Here is a 26,067-nt window from a genome sequence, read left to right on the forward strand (position 1 = left end):
TAAACATTTGTTTGTTTGATCTCTTTTGGCAATAAAGAACAAAACGAATCACATTTTATTTTAAGATGAAATTTTACGGACACGCACTTGGTTATGAACAAGCTCTGTTTGGCTGTTCGGCCCCGCAGTGGAAACTAGGTTATTGTCTCTGATGCCCTGGAGCAAAGCAGAGAGCGAGCAACATGCTTGCTGCCTATAGTGATATCAACATACTGTCTCGTATCAGGGCTTAGAGAGTGCAACTGTGCACATTTTAGCAGCTCATTTTACACAATTACCCCACAGTTTTACTAATCCAGTCAAATGTTTGCAGTCATCTATTAAACCATGCTATAGTTAGTAGTAAGACCTAATTAACAATTAATAATATCAGCTCCCATTTTCGTACATGGCCAGCAGGTAAAAAGCTCAACTCTTCCACTGCTTCCTCCTCTCTGCTCTTTCATCCTGTCAGACTTATCAAGATGCTGTTGAGTATCACTGAGTGGTGATGCAAAGGGTCAGCAGCATGCCTTCTGTATAACAAACTATCAACGTGTCTCCTGAATACTAAAGAAAAATGTTTTCTGCCCGACTCTTATTCATTCACTCAGCATTTCTCTGTGAAACATGAATATTGGAAGAAGGTATCTGTTTCTTACTCCTGCAGTCGTTGTGCCGCTGCTTTGACCTTCACACTCCTTACTTTAGTCTGCTTCATTTACTGGCTATTTACAAATGGATTCTCTGCCACATCTTGTGTGTGTGTGTGTGTTTTTGATAAGAGAACCAGCAGAATGCTCAAACTGGACATAAGGTCTGCAACACAGAATGTGTATACACTCCATTTCCACCAGCTCCTTGGTGGATGAGGGTTTTCAGGAGAATATGAAATCTGCTCTTTGGAGAATATTCAGCACTTCAAGCTGATTTGGCCTCAGCCCAAGTGTTGATTTGGCACTTGTGATTGCAGGTGTGAGACAGATTAGTATATACAGTATGTCTGGGCAATATAATGACCTAAGTTGCTCTGAGTACTTTTCAATATGTGCACAGTATATGCATATTTAAGTAAAGTTATTTGGGCTTCTTTCGTGAGAGCAGTAGGGTTGTGTAGAAGACATGTGAAAGGCTGTTTAAATATCTACTGTAAAATATATACCCCTGTAAACAGGAAATGCCCCAAAGCTTCGAAAAGCTTACAAGCTCACAAACTATAAGTCAAACACCAGCAGCGGTCGCTCCTGTCGGCCTTTTCAGTCACTACCTGATATAAAACGAAATGAAAAGTTTTTTATCACAAACGCTAAGATGGAGACCAGCTGCTCTGCATCACATGAGCCTAATAATCATGAATGTAGTTCATGTAGGATTCAGTGCTGAAAGCAGCCGTAGATCAATATTGTACAATAATATACTGGACATATATCCTGTTTCTATCTCTATTCATAATTACTAACATGCATCAATATGAAACAAGTGTGGTGATAATAGGAGTCTGTATTAGTCTGAGTTCCTGTGTGGGCAGTGGGGAAGTGGCAGCAGGATGCGTGTTGAGTTGTGAGTTGAAAGGGGGGAACAGAGCGCTGTGTGGGTGGGTGCATGTGTGTAGATTATGCGTGATTATGTATGAGTGCTTGTGTGTGTGTGTGTGTGTGTGTAGTAAAATGCATAAACGCATGTAGGTGACTGATGTGTGTATGTGTGTGTGTGTGTGTGTGTGTGTGCCCGCTCCATACAAGCGGCGAGTGGCATTCTCTTTTTGTTCCCCACTAATGGCATCCTTAGCACGACTGTTACGATGGAAACCACGTTGCCACGGAAACGCAACCTGTCTCTGTGAATTAGAAGTATTTCACTCCCTCTCTTAGCCTCTCTCAACCTCTCTTTGTCACTCTCTCTCTCTCTCTCTCCATCTCTCACCCTCACTGTCCTCCTTCCCTTCCCCTTCCTTTCCTCTGTCTCTCTGTCTCCTCATCTCGGTTTCTTTTTCCACCTGTCTTCCCCTAAACCTGACAGGACAGCAGCTGATGCCTGGATAGAGGTGTGTGCATGTACATGAACGAACGAGATTGACAAAGGAAATAAGGAAGTAGAGAGACAGAGAGAGAGAGAGAGAGAGAGAGAGAGAGAGAGAGAGAGAGAGAGAGAGAGAGAGAGAGAGACAGAGAGAGAGAGACAGAGAGAGAGAGAGAGAGAGAGAGAGAGAGAGACAGAGAGAGAGAGAGAGAGAGAGAGAGAGAGAGAGAGAGAGAGAGAGAGAGAGAGAGAGAGAGAGAGAGAGAGAGAGAGAGAGAGAGAGAGAGAGAGAGAGACACAGAGAGAGAGAGAGAGAGAGAGAGAGAGAGAGAGAGAGAGAGAGAGAGAGAGAGAGAGAGAGAGACAGAGAGAGAGACAGAGAGAGTGGGGGTGGAATTTTTTGGCAAGGTAAAAAACAACATGGCAGAGCGAGAAGGAGACACAGTGATGTGACAGAAAGGTTCATGTACAGACACACCACATGGCCCAAAGGAGGGAGACACTGACTACACTAAACAGGCATCGGAGCAGAACCTTCTAAACTTTTACTATTTCCAGTTGGAGCCTTTTTATACCCGGTTGGCTTCTCCCATTGAGGACACGTTTACAATTAATTTAACTCTAATATTTCCACCCAAAACATATCATAAAAATACCTGAACATATTCAACTCTATACCATCTAATATATCTAAGTAAATAAAAATAGAAATGCTAAATTAGGAAAGAATGGCACCACGCAGGCTCATTTCTAGACCTCTTTGTCTGGGTCCTTTAGCCACAACAGGAAGTGCTGCAAGGTAAGAACAAGAGTTCTTCTGCAACTTACATATTTAGGATTTTTATTTGGCATGAAGAAGAGCAGAGGGCAAAGATTCAGATTTAAACTAGTGACTCTGTGACTGTCTTCACCTGCTCTCATCCTGCCAAAGATTGTTTGATGCTTCATCATTTTTAGCTTTTTAGTGCTGGATTGCGATGTTTGTCCTCATGTTTTGCCACCACCTGTCGATCAGTAGTGGTGTGAAACGTGTGCATTATTAAAAACAAAAAGAGAACCCGTGTATAAGAACAATGCTCAACAACACAAAACTAACAGAGGTGGAAGAGAACCTTTAAGATTTCCCTGATTTGGAACAAAGTGGACAAACCCACGCCATGAAAAACCAGTCGTGTAATGTGCTCTGTATAATGTCACACTCACATTAACGGACACTTCTTGAGAGAGCGGAGATAAAATATTCAAACGAAAAGGGTCAATTAGAACGGAGTGCAGAGATAGAGCGCATTAAAGAGGCTGGGAGTTTGAGTCCTGCTCCACATATGGAGGGAATAAAAAAATAGGGTGAGAAAAAAGAGAGGACGAGAAGGAGGGGAGACGGTGAGAACGAGATTCATTATGTCCTCCTAAGAGCTTTCGGCATTATTGGAACTGTACCGTCCTCCCGAACCAGGCAATTTGAAATAACGTTACAGGAGAGGAATGAGGAATGAAGGAAGAGGAGGGAAGGAAGGCGAGGGGACAAAGAGGGTTGGTTGGCAGTGAGACAGAGAGAGAGCGAGAGAGAGTGAGGGTCTGGAGGGAGGACAGAGAGATAGATAGAATAACTGGGTTCAAAAGTAGGACAGACGGAGAGATGGCCAGAGACAAAGAGAGAAGGCGTGTGAGAGAGGGAAAGAGCGATCTGGGTTGAGAAGACTTGCAAGATGAGCCAAACTAAAAAAAATCAACATGCTAAACTCCGTTTTATAAATTCCAGCTGGGCGCTGCACATAATAATCCATTTGGAGGATAATAAGTTTAGAAATTCCACTTGAAACATTCCTTCTAAATGCTGAATCGTCAGAACAAAAATGCATTTGGGGAATAATAATAATCCAATCAGGAACAGGAGGAAAAGATAAAACAGGAGGCGGAACTTGAAAGAGAATGGACAGATGGGTTTGGATAAGGTTCAGATAACAGGGGGAGCGGTGTCGGGCGGATCACACAGAGAAAGGACTGTTGAGGACACGCGAGGAAAGAAGGTTGGGCGTGAGAAAAGAGAGAGTGTGTTTTTAGTGTGTGTGTGCTGGGAATACCGACATGCCGAGACGTCAGGCGTCAGCTGAGAGACATGCAGGGATGGGCATGTGCAGGACAAGTGCAGCAGGAAGAAAACAGAGGATGTGAAGCGACAAAGCTGGAAAAACAAAATGTGTGACGAGGGAGAAAAACACTCATGCAAAGTTAAAGAAGGTTTGAAGCATCAGTCTGTTGTCTCCCCTGTGTTCACTCCCGGCCTCTCTGGCAACTTCCATCCCTCTCTCTCCCCCTCTCTCTTATACCTGCTTCCTGATTGAAGAGATCTGACCTCTGACCTCTGACCTATTGACTGCACAGGCCAGACAAATAAAGCAAACGTTAAGTCACGCCTCATGTTACGATCGAGCACATTACTCTGAGGGGAACAGGGCAGCGGCCTGATGGAAATGAATTGCCGAGTGATGGAGCACCTGCCTCTTTAGTCTAATGAGAATCTGGTCAGGTGATCGTTTAAAAGAGGACACGTGGAGCCGGGACACGTTGCGTCACGCCACGTGTTTTCGGGTTGTTTCAGATTATAGTTTCGCTGCCAGCAGCGAGAATTCAGCTGATTTCCAGATAATCTCTGTTTTCTCATTTCGCCTTTTGCTGACAGTCGATGATGGAGCATTACAGGGTTCGACATCACAGCAGGAAATAGTCAGAGCCTCTAGGAATGCATATGTAGGATTTTACTGTTGTTGAAAGTCAGGTGGATGTAAAGTATTTGTTTCATTTTATTTAGTAGTAAAGTACTCGGAGCAGGATAAAATAAAAATACTTCAGTAAAACTAGCTGAAACTTTACTTCTACCTCCACGGTTCAAGACAAAACGATATTATACCAGTTGTTCCTCACACTTCCTGTGGTGTGTGTGTCCATCATGCCTCAGCTGGTTAGTTTCTGCTCTGTAAAAGCTGTAAAAAGATTTTCATTTTTGCGGCCTGTGCACCTGCAGGTTGGACTCAGATGTCTTGGCCTCTTTGAAGCTCTGTGAGTTGTTGTAATTTAGCTTTGAAAGCCTGTATATCAAAGTGCACGCTGGCAGACCACTTTTAAAGCTCACCCGTGCTGCTAAATGGCATTGAACGCTGCACAAGTTGGTTTGTACTTTGTAGGATTGTTGAGTCTGATGCTAACACGGTATATGTTTGTCTTTTCTTCTTTAGATGTTTTCACTGTGGGTACAATTGGCCTATTTCACATCTCAGAACTAATTTTGTATTAATAGCATGCATTTATTATTTGAAGACAGGTATATATGAGATAGAATAAATTGCCAATTAATGCATTAATTAACTTATCTAACGACCCTATTAGCACACTGTGACTGGTCATGTGGAATAAAACTTAGCTCAGGTGTTTTTGTGTGTACATGTGTGTATATTTGTGTTTACATGAGGACGTCATTATTATGTTATGACACCTCATTTACTGGACCCAGCTTTCCTTCTGGTAAAAACTGTTACTCCACTCGATTGTGTGACTGTGCATTATGACTGTTATACCCTGAGTTCATACCCTGAAAGTGAATTAGTTACAGAGGCGCGATATCTCATCATGCAAAGCACAGCGCCTTCCAGTGCAGCACTGCGCCTCCATTACCTGCTGCGGGATTTGTCTGGTGAATGGAGCCTGCTTGACTCCATCTACTGCATGATGTTGGAGCCGCAGCTCGGTTTACAGTTCACATGCATCTTTTCTGTGTTTCAGTTACACGTGTTGTGTGTTGGTAGCTTCGTGCTTTAGGGGAGAAACAAGGTGCAGCATATCCTCACTGCTTTAAACTCCATATCCAGTGTTTGTTGCAATGTGCTTTCTATGTTTGATGCTTTGTTGTGTGAGGTTATAAAACAAGCCTAGAGGCGAAGTTGTTAATGCGTGAGTGTGTGCTTGTTTGTGTGTGTCTCTACTGCAGTGATCCCATCTTCCCGCAGATATTTTTAGAACTTTTTCAAAATTAATACACTTTAATTAAGAATTCAGATTCTTTGGATGAAGAAAGAGACAGAAAAGAGATGTGATGGAGGAAACGACAAGGCAGGAGGACAACAATGGGAGCGTAATATTAAGGTTGGAGGGAGATAACGGTACACGTGTAGTATAGATGTTGATAGAAAAACAAACATTTGACATTTATTTTTGATGTCTGTCTTTCTCTCTTTTCACTCTCTCATCTGATGCCTGGTTGACGTTGTCCAATAAATACCTGCATGTCCTGCAGGAAAACGTATTCCACTGACATTCATAGGTATATGTAACTGTGTGTGCGTGTGTGAGTCACCAGAAAGACTTCCAGATGCAGGATTCAGCTTCTGTTCCGTGACACAGCATGCAAGGGAGGCGAGTGGGAGAGTGGATGTGACTGCCAAAAGTGGGCTTTAGTGCCACAGCTGGTGTGTGTGTGTGTGTGTGTGTGTGTCTGAATGTACACAGGTGTGCATTTTGTGGTACTGTATGTGCACTTGCTTGCATGTTGCAGCACATGTGCATTCATCCATGTGTGCATGTGAACAGAGGCACAGCGAGGGAGAGGAAGACTAACTCGCACCTCCACAGTGTGTAAGCTGCGCCTGCAACCAACTGTCAGGCAGGGAGGGGATGAGGAGGGGGATGGGAGCAGGCTGACTAGGTGTGAAATCAGAAACAGTGCTTATGGATGTAGAACACCATACATCAAAGTGTTTATGCATGTGACGTCACAGTTAAGGGCTTAATCAGCCAGGAAATGTTCATATGCAGCTTGTCTTTGTTATAAACCCAGGTGTGATGCAGGGGCTGCTTGAATGTATTTATTTTTTTTACCAACATAATTTTTCCTCTGCACATTTCCAGTTGTTCTAATACTATTCTAAATTAAAACCTCTTGGCTGTGAACTCTGTTTAGTTTGATATTTAGACCCAAAGCAGCCCAGAAAAGATCAAGTCAGGTCAGGCTGAGCATTTTTATGCATTTTATGGGGTAAACCTTAGCATAAAAACACACATTTGGTTTGCAGCTTCACACTACAGCTGAGCTGAACTCGGAAAGATTTATACGTGAGAATCAAAGAATAAAGTTTGATGCACAACTCAAACCAGGTACACAGTAAGAGGTGGAGTCAGTAGTAACATCCAAATGTAAAACATCTATATGGCAAAAAATGTATCATCCAGCATTTGCTGTAGCACAACAATCCCTGAACCAACTCCAGGAACCATCTCTGGTGTAAAAATCCCTTTGAGGGAACTGTAATTCACAGCAGGGCCAAAATGATGCGAACATATCAAAACCCTAAAGCTCAGGTACTTTAAATACTGTGTAGTATTTAACCAACAGCAACAGTCATCACCACAGGCCGGATAGTTCTGAACCTTCAGATACTACTGTTCTCTGAACAGGGACTATTTCAGGGGGAGGAACTACAACCCTAGAAGTAAATATTGACTATTATTCCTCTGATGGAAACAGAAATAATAACGTAGGAAACGATCTAACAACTAACATGTAATAAAGTAACTAAGGAGTAACTATACTCAAAAACCTGTCTCACCTCTCTGTGATAGTAAAACGACATACAGTGTAGTTTTCTTCTTGAATCTTATTACATGTTCATGTAAATTAAATTAGAAAGAAGTAAAGTTCAACCGTATCAGACATGTTGTTGCAGATTTTTAACCTCTAATTACACTTTGTGCTAGTTAAATTTATAACAAGGCAAATTTAATTAAGTTACCTTTAGATTAAAGTCAGTGTAGTTATAAAGTGTAAAGCAGCATAAAACCCACACAGACTAAATTAAACCTGCTTATTATGTAAGCACAGTTTTTCAGGCAGTGCTTCCCCTCCTTTTCCTTTTCAGCCTCAGTTCAAAGGTTCAGAGGTGAACTTCACTGGCGTGACAGACGGGTGCTGGTGCCAAAGCTGCTCCACTGTTGGATCAGGCTCCATTTTATTTCCACACACTCGTGTTCTATAGAATCTCCACAGGCCCGATGTCCTCGTGTATCCACTTACTATTGACACAGCACTAAACCTTTTCTGTCTGTTCTCCTCATTATCTCAGCCCGCTCCTTCTTTTCATTTCATCTGGTTCTTTGTAAATGCCACGTCCAGCCGCGTGAAATCTGTTAATCGATCGAGACACTGATTGTGGGGCCGCTGTTGTAGGGCGACTGTGGCAACAGAGACACAGAGGAGCAGGGGGGAGTGGATAGAAAGGAGGTGGATTGGTATAGAGTACAGTGCACGTGGGAGAGAGGGTGTGCACGTGCAAAGGAGAGAATGGATGGTCCACAAGGAGAGGAGGAGATAAAAGAGAGGGGGAGCATGTGACAGGAAGAGTGTAAAGAATGGGTGTTTGTGTGAAGGGCTGAGCCGGTGAATACAATCTTCCTAATTGCCGGGCTGAAAGTTGCCGGTTGCTGGTTTAACGGTTTGATGATTCCAACCGGCCAATGTGTCCCATTTAGATGTTGTGGTTAAGCTGTGGCAGCCACAGAGGACAACTGTCACGGCAGCTCGCAGCGGGACAGAGAAGACGGACCACACGAGCATCTTTCTGTGTGTGAGAGAGAAGAATGGAAAATGTGGGAGGAAGGTTTTTTATTAAGAGGGCACCAGAAGGTAGAGTTCTGAAAACAGAAGTAAAATGTGAGAGAGTGGAGAGGGTTGGAGCGAGAGCAGACGGTGTTAAAGTTATTAAATCCTATTCTAAGCTGAGTGGTTTTAAACCACATTACTGACCAGCGGCGCACTCACACCCCGACCACTGGAAGTGTCCGGAAACAAAGTTATTCCCTGTTTGTAGCTTTAGAAGTAAATTTGTGACAGTTTGTTCCTGAAAAACGGTACAAGGGCAAAGTCGTCTTGCATAATTGCTCCCAAATTCTAGAAAATTAACATAAGACAACAACAGGTGGTAAAACTGACAAAAACCTGCTAACGTGTGTCCAGGAGCAGAAAATGTCAAAGTTTATCACAGCCTGAGGAAAAACCCAGTTTCTTTATTTAAAATCGTTTCTTTTCTCGTTCTATTTGACTGTATGTTGCATTGTTCTGTATTAAAAACATGTATAAAATTATTTTAGAGAAAATTCTTAAGGGTTCACAAACTTTCAGGCTTCGCTGCATGTTGATAGTGTAAATAATGAATACGGGGATTAGAAATGATTCAGTCTGTATTCATAAGTCCAACTGAAGTTTAGACTCCATCTGTCCTGATGATAAACAACCTCTCACGTCTCTGTCCATGCAACTCCGTGCTCTCTCGTCCTTTCTTAAGCTTCCCTGGCTGCACTTTCCTTTAATGAGAACACACACAAACGCACACATGCATTTACAGTAGGTAAGTGCACACCGTGAGAGCAACGGATGGTGACATAATGAGAAGTGTCTCTCTGCGTTAGCTTCTTAAGAGACTGTGGAAAAGGAGTGTGAAGCAGAGGAGGGTTTTAAGTGCTTGTGCGGGTTAGTTAGTCGGGAGGGGAGTCTGGAACGAGTGAGGTGGAAGAAGAGGAGCATACAGATTGGCTTATTGTCTTAGCCCGTCTTGTAGCATGTTCTGTTGTGCAGACAACCCCCTGCCACTGTCACGCCAATAAAGGAGATTTGAATTTTAATTTTCATCACAGTGAACGTAAGGAGTCCTTAGTGGGGGAGCCGTGCTAGAGAGAGAGAGAGAGAGAGAGAGAGGGTGGTCTGTGTGAATCGGAGATGAGAGAAATGAACCTCTTCTGTTTTCTTTTTGCCTGCTGGTGATTTCTTTTTCCTCATCATACCAGTGATTCAGAACATTTGTTACGACTCTCATTGAGCTGCTGCAGCATCGACCTCTGCCCCCTGAACTTTCTGCAGTTCCACTCTTTAAGTCGCTGTGGACTAGAGCTCCAGCTGAATGCCCGAAATGTAAATGTGAAAAGCAGGGGATGGGAGGATCGAAAAGGAGGAGGGCGATAGAGAGCTTTTACTCTGGGAGGGATGGGATTGGAGAGGAGGAGGTGGAGGAAGAGGCGGGAGAGCGGAGATAGAGAGGGTGGTCTCGCCACTGACAGTGACTGAGAGCAAGCCTTTATCGTGTTGCCAGGAAAAGAACATGGAAGCACAAATCAACCGAGCTCTCACTCCATTTCCTTTCTGCTCTTCCCTCCTCCTTATCCCTCGTATTTCACTCCTCTCTGAAGATCAGCTGGTTTCTAACAGGCTGAAGAGGGTAAACAGAGGAGATGTATCGTAGATAAACGGTAACACTGGGGGTGAGCTGAGGTGAAGACACCCTGATAGAGGATTCAAGCAAGGCGTTTGTGTGAGAGAGAATTCAGGTTTCATAGTGTGAAGTGGTGAGAAACAGCCCTAGAATGATGATGATGGCTCTGGGCCTACGACTGACAGCAAAACCCAGGTGCACCCTGGGATGCATGATAGATGGAGAGAAGGAGGGAAAGAGGAAGAGAGCAACAAAAGGAGAGAGCAGAGAAAGTTGGCAGGGGAGGCTGAGGCAAGAAGGAGGTTAGAGAGGGGGAAGGAGGAAAGGGGGGACGAAGGGGACAGACGGAGAGAGTAGAGGGGGAGAAACGCTCAAACCACCATCACCCTTCTCCTCCACCACTGAGCGTGGGGCAGGAAGAAACATGTGCTCACCTCGCCAACTCCTCAAACCACCGTACATCCACCTTGGGACACTCTGTGGTCGCCCTGAACCTCAGCGTGGACATCTGACTTGTCCTAGTCTTGCAGTTTCTAGTCCTTCTCTTCCTGCAGACATCAGTGTTCAGCTGCATGCACACACGTCTGTAGAGAGTCCGACCCGACCCTCGAGCTCAACGATTAGTGAGATTTACTTGATGGGCAAAGACACGTGGACAAAGATATTTTTATATTACAGTCTTGACGTCCTCTTCCTGGCAGTTTTATCGCTGCTTACACTTTGACACCTGATGGTCGGGTTGGAGAACGAGCCTCCTGTGACCTCAACGACCTGTGTTAACAACTCCAGGGAGGTTAAATACCTCTGACTACCTACCAGTTAGTCACTGTTGACCTGGTGAAGCCTTTCGGATGAGAGGTGAAACGTCTTCAGGAATCTCAGTGGAAGGCATCAAGTCCAGCTCCCACTGAGGAGCCCCTCTGGGACACTATACGATATTATTTATCACCTCGACTGGTCCAGCTCCACATTCCTGGAGACAAACACACAGATATAAAAGCCCAACTGCATTAATACAGTTTGCAGACTCGCCGTCCCTCTAACCACCCTATCGAGCCTCCTTAGCCTAACTCTACAAGACACAGACACACACAGAGAAAGAAACTATCACCAACTACAAGGACCAGGGGACAAACAAGAGCAGCAGCAGGAAAAGCATCAGACTGCAGAGGCCCCTCGGTGGGTCGTCTGCTAAACTTAGAGCAGAAATGGGCCAGAGAGAAACGATCTGTGCATTTGTGCCTGTGTGTGTGTCTGTTATTAACTTTCATTCAGACTCTGTCTAATTGTGTTAACATGTGAAACTAAACCCTCATTTCTCCAGTTCAATTTGTTCGTCTGGATCTGAACACATTTGTCTTATTATCCCTTAAATTTGTAAAATAAAGGGCACGGTGGCTGTGACAGGTTAGTCATGTAGAGGCAAAATGAATCAAATATTTTCATGAAGACCTGTGTGTGTGTGTGTGTGTGTGTGTGTTTTAAATTGAGGTTCAAAAAGTGCTTAAAATAAGGTCAGTGGTAATTAGATGATGTTCTGACAAATGTGCAAGCTAATTAAGCTCGTATGTGTTTGATTAAAGATAAGTAGGCTCCTATGATAAGAAATGTGATGATGAGGCACGAGAAGAGGGAAGTGGAGGGAAAAGGAGAGCCGTGGAGTGAGAGGACGTTTAATTGTGGTAGAGATAAGTGTGTGTGAGGGGAGAGCGAGCGACGGAGAAGGGAGATCGTCATCAATACGTAATTTCACCACGTGGTGATGGAGGCTTGTGCTCACAGGCTTTATCACTGTGACTGTGAGTGTGTGTGTGTGAGTGTGTGTTTGAATGCCTCTGGCTGTGGTGAGTTTATATCTTCTGCCCACTGTCTTTTAAATTCTCTATATTCAAGCGAAGGCCAGCTGTTCCCCGTTTCTCTCTCCTCACCTCCCACTCCAGCTCCCTCTCTTTTCTATCCTCTCTCTCTCTCTCTCTCTCTGGCTGACGTCTCTTTTCCATCAATGCAGCAGCAGTTCAAAGACGCCTTTATAGGCGGGATAGAAATATGCATTGCCAAAAAGCTCTGCCTTTGCATCATCACTACTTTCTCACAAAGATTAAACACCTATATGCGATGGAGTACACTCCAGGTTCAAATTAAAATGTGTTTAAATCAATATTATTTCTAGGGAACTGGAAGTTCTTTTCATGGGCTAATTACGATGTAAGGCCTCATTCAGCATTCTCTAATATCTCTGGTAGTTCTTGTTCTTTGTCTCAGTATTTCAGGAAACTGCTCGCTGTGTGTTATCTTATATTATAACTGTGACTCTACCTGAATGTGATGTGCATAAGTTCATATTTAAGGAGATTTGTTTTAAAATGAGGTTCTCGACCCTAATAGAATCCAAATGACACCAAATAACTGGGCCCTGTTTTCACCTCCTGCTCTGACACTAAAGGAATCTAACATAAGACTAATATTTTCTGAAATACATATATGTGAATCAAATCCAAACTACTTATAATTACAAACATGTATTTTTACAGCTGATTTACTTAAACATTTTCTCCTACTTTCCCCTGGTGAATAAGACAGAGCTGATACCAGTATGCACTCCTAGACATGCAGTATTAACACACAAACACAGCTCAGCAGGATCCATGACGACCTCTGATACGTCTGCACCTGCAAAATATATGTAACTCAAGGAAGAACACTTGCTGCACTTCCAACATACAGTAATCTCAAGATGTTAAAACCAAAACACAATGAACACACATGCAGCAGCTGCACACAGTCTGAAATATGTATTCTATGGTGTCAGTGTACGGTTTGAAAACACAGAGAAAAGCTTCTGTCTGCAGGTTAAATTACTGGTGAGTGATGTGTTGACTCACTATGCAGTGAAAAGTATGTGTGTGGACTGTGAACGTGTGTCATGTTCTTGTTTTCCGTAAGTGCTTCATGTGATTGCTGTACAACACACTTTTCTGTGTCTGTGGTGCTTTATGGCATTAAAATACATGTGCCAAGTGTGTGTGAGTGCCTGATCCGTCATTTTGTGTTCTGTATTGTGCACGTCTGAGGACGGCCTTTGAATGCAGCTATGTGTGCGTAAGTTTTGTTCCACATACATGTGTCTGTGAGGATGTGTCTGTGTTAGTGCCATTCGAGTGTGTGTGCATGCCTGTGTGCGTGTGCATATTCCAGAGCAAGATTGGAAGTGGGTCTATTTCTTTTGCAGTCACTGATGTGCCTCTGTGTGTGTAATTGAAATACCTGAGTTATTGACTCTCTCTCCCCTCCAAGTCAAATAACTGCTCCAGGAGTGGGTGAGTGCACTCATTTGGAGGCTCTGGGGTAGAGCAGGCAACTCTGGCAGCCCAAAGCCCGTCAACCATGGAATAAGCATACACAAATACGGGGGGGGGGGGGGCACAGGCAGAATCGGAGGGAGAAACACACAATATGCATTGATAAAGGTATACCAGCTACACACACGTAATCACACAAATACTGACACACACCAACACACACAGGCTTGACAAAGAGGAGGATGCGCATGTGTCCCGTCTCTCTCTTCTTTTCTCTGACAGCAGCAGTCCTCTGTGGTTGAACAACTCAGGCTTAGCCTCCTCCTGCCTAAATGGCTGGCTGGCTGCCTGAGACACACACACGCACACACACACACACACACACCTCCATTCGCCTGCTCCTTCACTGACTCCTGGCTTCCTGCCCCCTCGCTGCTCTCTCTCTGCGCTGGATCAGAGCCGTCTGCCGGCCTGTCCTCTCCCTCTGCATTCATCCTTTTGTCATCACATTGTCCTCTGCCTCTGTCCCTCTGGAGGCTTCAAATCTCAGCTACATCCTAGTTGCTTTTGTACATCTCTATGCTTTATTCTCACCTGCTTAATTCCTTTCTCCTCTCTTCCTTTAGTTCCTCTCAGTTTTTCCCCTTTTTCCTCTTATCTGCTCCCTCTGGTTAACAGTTTTATTTGCTCTCTCTCCGTATCTCTCCATCGCTCTCCAGCCATTCATCCCGGTGTATTGTGTAGTGAATTGTTGTCTGTGTACAGTAGCCAGCGCTGACGTCAGCTGTAAATCCACAAAGAAGACACAGACCGGCTCAGAAGTGTATTCAAAGACTTGCTGGCCGCTCTCCTGCGTCTGGCTGATAGACTCGCTGGCCTCACTACCCCCTCTGGGAATTTTAATACTCGCTAATTGATCACCTTGTGCCAACAGAGGTGATAATGTGACCAGACCTTAATTATTGTTGCTGTAAATGAAGAGAGGCGTTTCGCAGCACTTTATTTTACTCAAGCTTTCTTAACATTTAACCCATTTCTCTTACTCCCATATCTCCCACACTTCTGTTTCTGTCTTGCTCTTCTATTAGCGTGTGTTTTTCTCAGAGGCTAATGAAAATTCTGCAGAACCCTGGCACTCTGAATGGGAGCGTTGGACAGTACATTAATACTGCTCTTAAAAAGAAGAGAGGGAGAGAAAGCCAGAGGAAATGGGGTGGTGGGGTGCTGTGTAGAGGATAAAAAGGGGAGCGGCAGTGCGCGAGTCTGGAAATTCAATTATAACTGTGCCCTGGCAGTAATTCCACTGGTATAAATGGGACGGCAGAGCGAGAAAAGAGATGGATAGAGATGGATGAAGGATGAGAGAGAAAGAGGCAGAGAAAGAGAAAGTTGAGGATTCACTTGGCTGAAAAACGCAACTCCAGCATCAGTGTGTGTGCATCATTATTTCATGATTTGGAAACACAGCCTCTGCATTAAACTCAGCATTAGATGCACACGTTTTTATTTTTCATGACATGTTTTCAGCCTCAAGCATACAGCACGTTACACTCGTTACTTGCGAGAGTGTTTCACATTCACGACATGCCACCTCAACGGTACAGCCCTGATCTCATTAAAGCAGAAACAAGGTAACGGATCAACCCGTGTGCATCCCCTGGGAGGGGCAGGTTAGCCTTTGATGTTGAGTAAAGCACAGAGAGAGTCTCAAGAAGCCAGAGAGATTTCAACACCCTGCCTGCCTGGAAGTCAGCTCCAGCAGATTCCACTCGCATACAACCCACAATCTCACACACACACACACACACACACACACACACACACACACACACACACACACACACACACACACACACACACACACACACACACACAAATAAGTCTTATTCATATAATTTGCCACAGGAGAGACATGAATATCCAAGAACAGTAACACACTACTGTATGTCGAGCTCTCACAGCCTGACACACATGCACAGTAACTAGCTCATGTTGCAGATTTGCACAGACTTGTCTAGACTAACATTTCTCACTTCCTCCTCCTCTTCTTCTGTCCAGTTCAGTTTTCCATATCAACACTGGTGGCAGGACTGTGAGCGATGTGTATTGGAGTGTCTCTCACTCTACTGCTGTTAGGTGCACTGTACATTGTGCAACTCTCTTCGAGATCAAGTGAGGAGAATTAGTGAAGCGTTTATGTGCCGTGTGTTGAGCCTGAGCCATTTCTCGTATATTCATCATCTGCTATCTAGACAGCAGGTAACATTGAAATTGCACCGTTCTCACCCGGCTGTAATAAAACAAATGGATGAAAATGATCGATGAGATTAAAGACAGCAGTTTTGAGTCACCGGAATTTGCTGCAGCCAGCCCCGTGTGTACAAACTCATTAAAAGAGTCATAAAGGAAACTAATGAAAATCATGACCGGTATCATGACAAGCCTCTGGTGTCCTCTCTCGCCTTTCTCCTCTGTGAGCGAGAGAATAAAGGCAGTGAAATTAATGTTCGCACCAATAATGTTACAAAACCACTGCTGTCCTTTAAGTAGTAGCTCTTCTCCTCTGTGTGTGAAGGCAACTAAATTAAAGTCTGTGTCAATAATGTTACATAACCATTTACGCCCGGCCTCTCTTTCTGTCATTTCCAGGATGACCACTCCATGTTCTTTCAGTTCGGCCCCTCCATCGAGCAGCAGGCTTCCGTCATGCTGAACATCATGGAGGAGTACGACTGGTACATCTTCTCCATCGTCACCACGTACTACCCAGGTTATCAGGACTTTGTCACCAAGGTAACCGCTCTCATCTGAGACAACATGCACAAATAAATCAGATCATAAAGGAACGACACAACACAAGATGAATACGTTTGTCTGTCACAAGAGAAATATGTTTTTTAATATATAACTGCAGTCAGGTTTGATTAGCATTTAGCAGCCAGTGTGAACCTAACTACGAAGAAACTTTTTCCTCTGCCCCATTCAGGTCCGAAGCACCATCGAGAACAGTTTTGTGGGCTGGGAACTGGAGGAAGTCTTACTGCTCGACATGTCCGTAGATGACGGAGACTCGAAGATCCAGAACCAGCTGAAGAAGCTCCAGAGCCCTGTCATTGTTCTCTACTGCACAAAGGAAGAGGCCAACACCATCTTTGAGGTGGCCCACTCTGTTGGGATCACTGGCTACGGCTACACGTGGATCGTGCCCTCGCTGGTAGCTGGAGACACTAGTCTAGTGCCTGCAGAGTTCCCCACAGGTAGGCAGCCGCTTTAGGAACTGAATCAGAGGGAGGAGCAGAAATTAAGATGTTTGATTGACTTGAGCTAAAACCCTGTGCTGCTGGTTGATGCTCATCCAACGTTTCATAAATATCATGAATCTGCACAAGTGGCCTGAGACACATAACTTATGTCTCATCAGTGCTTTACTCTACACAGGTACCGAGGCAGTAAGGTTTACAGAGCGAGTGCTTTTGTGTAGCTGTGGGTCCTGGACTCACTGGGTTTGTTGTGGGGGCAGCAGCCAGAATGAATGAAGAGTGGGTGTAAATGTACCTAAACAACCAGTCAATGATGCCCAATGTTTAAATCTTTCCTTTCAATGTCCTTTAAATTCAGATTGAGCTAGGTTGTGATGCCAATGCTAACAGCAGTCTCACGTTACTGTACACAGAGTCGTTTTCATCATCACGTTAGATTTTGTGCTGGATATTTGGATTTTCCTGCACAATAAAAGACAAACTGACCTTTTTTCCGCCCCCAACAGCACTACTGGAGGTCAACCTAACCTTTGAAGGTCACATGTGGAAAACCAAAGTGACAGCTAAGTTGGGGTGCATTAACCACTCAACCTGCTCACGCAATCTGTCAGGCTGCTTCATGTAACACGACTTTCAGCACTTGGGGGCGGACTGACACTTTTAGAAAGGCCAGCTCACACCACGCTGCCACCATGAGAACTACTGGAACTTTCCATGACTTCAGTCTATTTTATTGTCTGTGGTAGATGAGATAGAAGATTTACTCTGGACACAGGAGCTTGATCATTTCTTGCCATTTGTCTCGTTGATTTACCTTCAAGCTGCCTGTTCTCAGCGGTTTCTGGGAGATAGTTGCCAGGTGGAACCTGGAATTGTTGCTCTGCCCAAAACGCCATAACTCAAACTTTGTACCTCTGCTCCCTTATTGGCATCCATGGATGATTTACTCTAAATGGGAGTTAGGTGTGTGTTCGTGAGCCTGTGTATAATGTTGTTGTGCATTTGTCTGTGAAATGTGTGATTGGTTCACAGTTTAATTTGCATGAGAAAATAATGGATTGAGTGTAATCAAACGGTTTGTGTGTTTCTGCTTATGTGTATAGCTCATGATGAAGGACGAGGGTGTTTACTTTAGGCCCGTGTGAACAAACCTGTGTGTGTGTGTGTGTGTGTGTGTGTATCCGTTTCCCTGTTCCAAATTAGGGTTCCACTCTATAAAGTTTGATATATCACCGTATCAGTTATGCAAAGCATACAACAACTTCCCTCTTGATTTATGTTGCCACAGAGATAATTGTGACTAGCTCATGTACTGCCTGGATGATTGCAAAGTGGAGCCGCCGGAGTGTCTGCGTTGATGGACACACACACACACAAACCTTTTTCAGTTAACACTAACTTATCATGAGATTAATCATATGGGACATAATGACGGATAGTAGGCTAAATGTCATCCACTCATTAACTGCATGATGAATAGGATTCTGAATGTGCTGACAAACATGACACTCAAAGTAGGCCTATACCTGTAGTCTGACTAAACAGCAAAGTGGTTTGGATTAAAAACAGTAGATCATTTCTATTTTGTGTTGCTTTAAATGTTGTGACAGCTTGCATGTTGAAATGTGTAGAAGACGTAAGACAGGATGCAGATGGCTGAGCTCCTGCTCACAGCACTGCTGCTGCAGGATCTGTGCTCATCAGTGCTGCTCTCTGCCAATATACGAACATGGTGGGTTTTACTCAACAGCTTCAGCCATGACAGTCCGTAATGAGGCTGAACCGGGGGAAAAAATAGTCAAATTGTGATTTTATTTATTTATTTTTGCTTGTTTAAAGAAAGAAAATCTGCATCCTGTCTTATACTAAGCTCTCTGACTGAATTGTGAAATCTGCAGTTCATTGTATTGCAGGGAATCGTGTCTTTACTGTAAACTTGTCTATCACCTGACTGATTACCTGGTGGCGTTTTGATTAGCAGTTTAGACCAAGTCATACTTTAACCAGTGATGCCTATCATCAGGTATCACAGTTCAACTGAAACACTGGAGGTTGGAGATCCTGAAATTTTAGCTGCAGTTTTGCAATTTGAATATTTTGTTGTAAAAGAATGGTTTGGTTTCAATCCCACATTGACGTAGGTCTTGCTCGGTTACGGTTTTTGCTTTCAGTAACGTCCGTGAATGTTTTCACACTACACTGTAAGAAACTGGGTACGACATGTACGTCTCTCATTCTGTTCAGCTGTGACTGATTGGAAACTTCAGTCCCACCAAGCACCCAGCTGGCTTAGTGGGACTGTCTGTTGAAAGATAAAGATATTGATTTGAAAATGATCAACTGTTGAGTCCCAGTGTGTAAAACCTGCCCTGAGACCAGATTCACCTTCACAATGAGTCGCTAAAGCATCTGAAAGACGTAAATTACTGTGGAGGTTTTATGCAAAAATATTGGTATCCTGGCAAAAAGTTTAGTTTTGTATTGATGGACAATTTTAACGAACACTGTCCTGAATTAAGCAGAAGAAACTGTGCAGAAGAAGATTCTAGTAGTGAGGCATTCAGCTGTTCGTCCAGCGTCTGTCTCTGAGTTTCAGCCTCAGTATCAGAGAAGCCACATGAAGCTTGTAGCTGCACTGAACCCACTCCAGCTTCTGGACTACGGAGCAGAGCGACACTGTGGCGCGGCATGTGACTGGTGGCGTGGTGCTCCGTGACTCCAGCGGTTCAGGGTTCACCAGAAGGTGCACGCTAGCTTTGAGGCTAATTTGCTTACTAGGCACACATAATCATTTGCGCCATGTCTGATGAAGAGCCTCCCGGTCTCCAGGGTAATTCCACTGATGCCTTCCTTAAGTGGCACTCTGGGGAACCATCACTCCTCCCACCCTCCTCCTTCCTTTCCTTCCTTTCCTTTCCTCCTTATATCATGATTGTTTCCCTCTTCTTTGTGTTTTCTCTCTCTCTATTTCTGCACCTCTGATTCTATCCCAACTCACTGCTCCCTTGAGTTTTTTTTTTTGCTGCCTTATCTTTGTGTCTCTGCTGCTGTCTGACTTTCTCTCTGAGCTCATTCTGTCCCTCTTTCCTCCTCGTCCCGCTCCGCTCTCTCTCTCTTACTAACATCCTTTCTGTCTTGATTCTTCCTGATCACAGTTACACACTCCTGCTGCACACACTTTGCTAACGTAACCACCCAATCCCAATCTGACATCACTGACAATAATAAGCTGTTTCCAAAAATACCCAGCGATACAGTGGTTCTGCTATTACATTCTCCAATCAGCGTGGGTGTGGGTACTCTGTATCTGTGTGCGTATGTGTGACAGCAAGACATCCTTTGCCTTTACACAGAGGCAGAAGCTACTTTACAGACCAGAAAAAAGCTTTCAAGCTGCTACAGAGCTGCTCGGCTATAACACTGCCAGCTGACATGTCTGTGTTGTGACATTTAAACATGTCCTGGGAGATGTATGAATATAATACACATCACGCAGCAGTTCCCAGGATGTAGAATGCACATCCACTGCACACATGCACAAGCCACAGACACATTCGTGCATGTGTGGGTGCTCTTCCTATGAAAGAATCTTTTCCACAAAATAATAAAATAAAATAGTGTAGAAAGGAACAAGCAATGGGAGCGAGTGAGTTCTTCGGAAAGTGTCAACAGTGTGTGACATTAGATGTGGTCCTGGGGGGACCAGAGCTGTCAGCTCTGAGGCCCCGAGAGGAAGGCAGGTTGCCAGGCCGCCTGTCTATTTCTGCCCACTGACATGGTAGTGAACTGGCTGACGCGTGGTCCTACGCTGTCAGACAGATGCAGACCGACTGATGGACAGAGAGAGGGACAGATTAAAAGGAAGACAGAGAGACAGATAGCCAGAAAAATTGACTTGAAGGAAGGATGTGTGAAAGTTGTGTGACCTGCACCCAGAGGCGACCAGCGGGGCCAAAAAGGCAAGAGCTGTTAATGGGCATTTTCAAAAGTCGTAAGGGCACTTGTTAAGAGTTTAGACACCAGTGTGATGAGGAAGGGAGCCACAGTTATGGTACAAACATCCTGTCGTTTAATAGTTTAGCAGATACACACTGTTCAATTCATTACTAACACCTTTGCTCCCGTGTTTTTGCTTTTGGAAAGTTGATTAAGACGTGTGTAATTCAGTGGATAATTGGTGATCAACACCTTTTGCACATTCAGAAATTCTTTGGTTCAAATGGGCATAAATGCTTTTCAAAATGAAGTTGAGAAACAATTAAACACCCTGTGAGCTGAGCCCAAGGAGAAATCCACCTGTTAGCTGTAATCTGATAAAATCCTGACAGAGGCGAACAAGAGGCTAAATGATTGGTCATTAAAAAAAGATAAACATTGTGCACTAGACTCAGTGCTGGGCTGTGTATCATCAATTAATGGCGACTATTTGTCACAAGTTAATCATATTATCAATAACTGCAGTTTAATACCAGTGGAAGTCATTATCAAAATGTCAGCTGTGGTTTAACAGATGCATGAAAAGCTCATTTTCATTGTAGTTCAACTCTTTCATGTCTCAGTGTCCCTGTGTTTTTATTTGTTTTAGATTAATAATTTACCAATAATAACTGTTGATTAAATGAGTCATGGCCTCCATCATCCGTCCAGGTAGATACTCGTAATGAGTGATTAAGTGCATTTCACCAGGCTGTGTGCTGATTTGAGTTCTTGTAAATCAAGGTTCTAACAGTTTTCCATTTTGAAACATGCTTTAATTTTGTGTTCAGTCATAATTTCCATTTATTTATTTATCTTTAATCTAACATACTGTTTGCTGTATTTCTTGAGTATTGAATATTGCACCTCCCATGACAATTGTATGAGTTTGAACACTGCATTTTGCGAAACACCTAAAGTCACATATTCACTGTGTATTTGTTTATTACTACCACAATATATTGTACAGTCTTATGGCAGTGGGGAGAAATGACCTGCGTTAGTTCTCCTTCTTGCACGGGGGTGTAACAGTCAGCAGCTCAGAACCTCCACTGTGTGATGCAGGAGGTGGGAGAGGTTATCCATGATGAATGTTAGTTGTGCCAACATCCTGTGACCTGGTGACCTTCCCCACCTTATATTATAGTCCCCTCTACATGTCATGGACGTTGTTCTGCTCCAGCTTCTTCCTGTAGCTGACCTTGCACCTCTTGATCTTGTACTCACTTTCCTCAGCTCCTCCTGGTCCCCTGAGAAGAAAGCCCTCTCCTCGTTCAGCAGTCTTTCAGCTCAGGGCACAACCCGGGGCTAGTTGTTGGGAAAAGACCGTACACTCCTGGCACAGTGTTTTCCACACAGAAGTTTATGTAGTCTGTGAAACAGTGTGTGAGACTGTCAGTGTCCTCCCCATGTCCCAGTCAGTGCTGTTAAATGAGTTCAGCAAACACAAATGAATTTGCCTTGTCATTCCAGTCGAGCAGAGGGAACTGCAAAAGGCAAGACCACGATTGAATGAACCAAGTTCAGCAGAACAAACAACAATATACCACAAATTAAACACAACACACAGTAAATTCAACAAGCGAGCGTCTGTTTGAATACAGTGCAGTTTTAATGAAGAGACTGACGACTGCTTTGATTGGAGCTGGTCATCCACTCCTGAGCTCTTTGCTGATGTTTGTCTTGTTGCTCTTTCTCTCCGTATCTTTCTCCACGAGCAATATGTACCTCCTTTGAGGGAGACTTTGAAGTGAATTTAAACCTTTGTTAGCTTAGCCTAAAGTTCACATTTGCTGCCTGGCATACTGACCTCTAAGGTTAACCTGTGAGGTACAGTAAAGCTCGGTCCGCAGCTTTGGGCACGTGGAAGCAAAGTGTCCATCTACTTGCCTCTCAATCAATGATAATCAACAGCAGAGAGTCACAGCAGGGTGGAGGAAAGATGGGGCAAACAGCTGAAAGGGCTGAAAGGGTTGAAAGGGCACCTACAACTGAACGCTCAGAAACAGGCAGATTGTCAAAAGGGAACAGGACTCCGCAGACAGAAGGACAGATAAACAGACGTACAGACGGAGCAAAGGCCAACAAACACAGTGCTGGAGACAGACAGATGGACAAACACAGCAAGGTGATAGACGCTTAGTCAGGCAGGATGGGAGTGCTGCTCATCTGCTCTCTGAATCATCACGTAGTGTGTGCTCTGTCTCTTGGAGTGTGTTCAAAACATGTACACAGTGTATAGCCTCATGCCGTTATCCCTGTCTCTCCCCAGCTTTAGTCTTCTCCATCTGTCTGTCTCTCTTTTGTGTCTCTGCCTCTTTGGTCTTTTCCCTAAATAATCCAGTTCATTCTGATCCTCTTTGATTTTTCTAACATGTTAACGACTGCAGTTTGAGTTTCATGCTGCATCTCATTTGTGCACAATAAGACGCTGGAGAGAAGCAGAGCGACTGTGTGTGTGTGGCTCCAGAGTGAATGAGATAGAGTTAGAAGAGGGTTGAGGTCAGAACTGGTCGGCTAATACTTCCTCTGACACTTTCTACTGTCTCTCGTGCCCTCTTCCTTCCACGCCTCCTCTGATCTGTCTCCTCCTTCTTCTTCCTTCAGGTCTGCTCTCTGTGTCTTATGACGAGTGGGACTACGGTCTTGAGGCTCGTGTTCGCGATGGCGTGGCCATCATCACTATGGCAACCTCCACCATGATGATGGACCGCGGACCTCACACTCTGCTGAAGTCAGAGTGCCATGGCGCTCCTGACAAGAAGACCCCCATCTCAGGCAATCCTAATGAAGTGCTCAGGTGAGCGGGATAATAATATGTATTACACATTACTCACTACTCTACTACTTCAATTACTACTACTACTCCCTGTAGAAAGTAAATTGCTACACTACTAATTAGCGTCTTTCCCGATATGTGACTTGAGAAACGGTAAATTGCACTGTGTACTGTTGTATTATTAAAGCATCAGCTTTAGTTTAGATCAAAATTAATGGTGCATTCAAAAGGGAATTTATCAATGTCAAGTTAATTGTCACGTGTTGTTCTATTTATACACTTAACTTACTTAAGAAAGAAAAGAGACATTGTTCATGTTCTTTAAATTGAAGTAAACCCTTTAACTTCCAGATGAATGCTGACACTTGATCTCACTGTTGGCTTTTAAATGATTGCTCTATTTATCATGATGAGAAAGTCTCTGTGTGCTGCAGTGTTCCCCCTTCAATCAATCCTGCACAGATTCAATGTGAACCTGAGAATATAAGACGGAGCAGAGGCCACGTGCTCTCATTTGTTTACTGTTACATGTGTCAGAATTAACACGCTAATGATTTATGATGTTAAAATGCAGCAGTTTTAAAAAGTGAACATATTCACGTGGTGCTATATCATCACAAGTATCCTGGCATAGATCAGCACAACCGTGGGTACAGCAGATGCTGGCACACACCTTCATCCCCTGCATACTGTGATCATCCTCTCTCCATGTAATAATACCCTACACACACAAACGGCCCCTTCCTCAGGAAAATCTAACCCCACCCCCTCAGCTGTCCGTCCCAGTAGCAGGGCTTTTGAACTGGTCGTGAAGTGCAGCGTTCGGCGGACTAATTGGTCCTAGTGGCGTTTCAGTCAGCGAACACCGGCCTTTCTCCGGCTGTGCTCCAGTGCTCGGTGTTGTATTATATTCAGAGGAAGTTTCACCCCTGTGCCACGCTGCGTGGCTGCTGAAGACGTATGTGTGTTTTTATTGTGTCAAGGAAAGACAGATTCCAGTTTATTAGGAAACTAGAGCCAGATCTGATTCAGTCCAATCAAACCAGTCCTGCCATGGGCTGAAACGAAGCACCTGTTATTGTAACAGAGCGATTCAACAGCATCAGAGACTCTTCAGTATCTTTCAAAATGCTCATGCAGCTGAATGAACACCTCTCTGAAACGGATGTCGTCATTTGGTGTTCTTCATAATCTAACAACAGGCTGGACACTGGGCTGATGACGAACACACATTCATCCAGAAATACTAGTTTTTATATTGATGCTCACTCAACAGCAGCAGGAGAATAGGTAGAAACGCACGCTCTGTTTTTAAATTACGCTGCATATGAGGGTTATGGGTAATTTCTGAGGCAGCAAAGCTATGTTTGTCTGCGTGTTCTCTACTTTCTGAAGCTTTGCATTTGTTTCACCACTGCTTTCTTTGAGATAACAGTGGCAGCTGCTGTTGCCCCAGAATACAATTCCCCAGCTCTGTTTGTGTGCGCCTCGCTGTGGTCTGCTGTGCTCTGCTCTGTTCCTCTCCACTCTGCCGTGGTCTTTTCTGTCGTGTCTGTGCCGCTCTGTGCAGCTCGGCTCTCTCTCCTCCGTCATGTTCTGCTCTGTCCTCTCTTGCCCTGTAGCCTCCTCTTTTGTTCTGCCCTAGTCTGCTTTTCTACATCTGCTCTGTTCCACTTTATTCTCTGCTCTGTTTTTATCTGCTCACACCTTCTACTCCTTTCCTCCTCTGCTCCTCCTCAGCCATCGTCTATGCTCCAGCCCTGCAGTTTTATAATCAACTTAGCTGTGTTGTTGATTAGATCAGTTGTGAGCGCTGCTAAGATCCTTCGCCCCTCGCCGCCTTAACCAAATTTGTTTGGTGATAACCTTTATCGTCAAGTGTTCAATCAAGAGATTAGCATTTGGCCTACAGTCTATATACTGGAATACTCGATGAATGCCTTGTTGCCTGGCCTGCTGGTTTGGTTTGGTTGGCTGGATGGTTGCTCTGCCGCCTGGTTTAGTTCCCTATTAAGTGAATCAATGGGTGAAGACTCAAAGACAAGGCTCAGATTATACTCACTGTCATCCTCCAAAGAAGTTGTCCATTTTCAAACTGAAATTTAAAGCACACGTCGTTAATTCTCACTGTTCATACCAGAAAAGTGAAAACGTCCTGTTCTAGGTTTGAAGACAAAGCCTCAATTTCTAATTTTTACTTTGAGATTTCAGTCATGAAATCATTTGAACCTGATGACTGGATGTCAGGCTAAACAGAAAACCACAGGAGTTGGTTTAGAGCAGAATCTGTCTTTGTAAAACACATCAACACAACTCTCACGGCAGCTCAAATACTCCACCACTAACACCAGTTATGATCTAAATATGTTGAATTGATTTGATGTTAAACAGGATATTTAACTATTGTGACATTGGTTTGGCCTGTTTTAACTACTTATCTGTCTCCTCTAGTGAGTTTCAGTATTTCAGCTGTTTCTCCACCTTTAGCTGTTTCAGTGATATTTTTA

General features: G+C 44.0%; 1 protein-coding gene across 2 annotated transcripts in view; it reads left to right on the plus strand.

The window, feature by feature from the left end:
• The window catches only part of LOC113152389 (glutamate receptor ionotropic, NMDA 2B), a 105,805-nt gene that overhangs the window by 43,379 nt on the left and 36,359 nt on the right, over window positions 1-26,067 (plus strand). For both annotated transcript variants that reach the window (XM_026345617.1, XM_026345625.2), the window contains exons 5-7: window positions 16,196-16,339; window positions 16,533-16,803; window positions 23,389-23,581. In XM_026345617.1, the coding sequence (XP_026201402.1) occupies window positions 16,196-16,339; window positions 16,533-16,803; window positions 23,389-23,581 (608 nt within the window). The remainder of the gene's footprint in view (window positions 1-16,195; window positions 16,340-16,532; window positions 16,804-23,388; window positions 23,582-26,067) is intronic.

Source organism: Anabas testudineus, chromosome 8 (assembly GCF_900324465.2).
Source record: "Anabas testudineus chromosome 8, fAnaTes1.2, whole genome shotgun sequence".
NCBI lineage: Eukaryota > Metazoa > Chordata > Actinopteri > Anabantiformes > Anabantidae > Anabas > Anabas testudineus.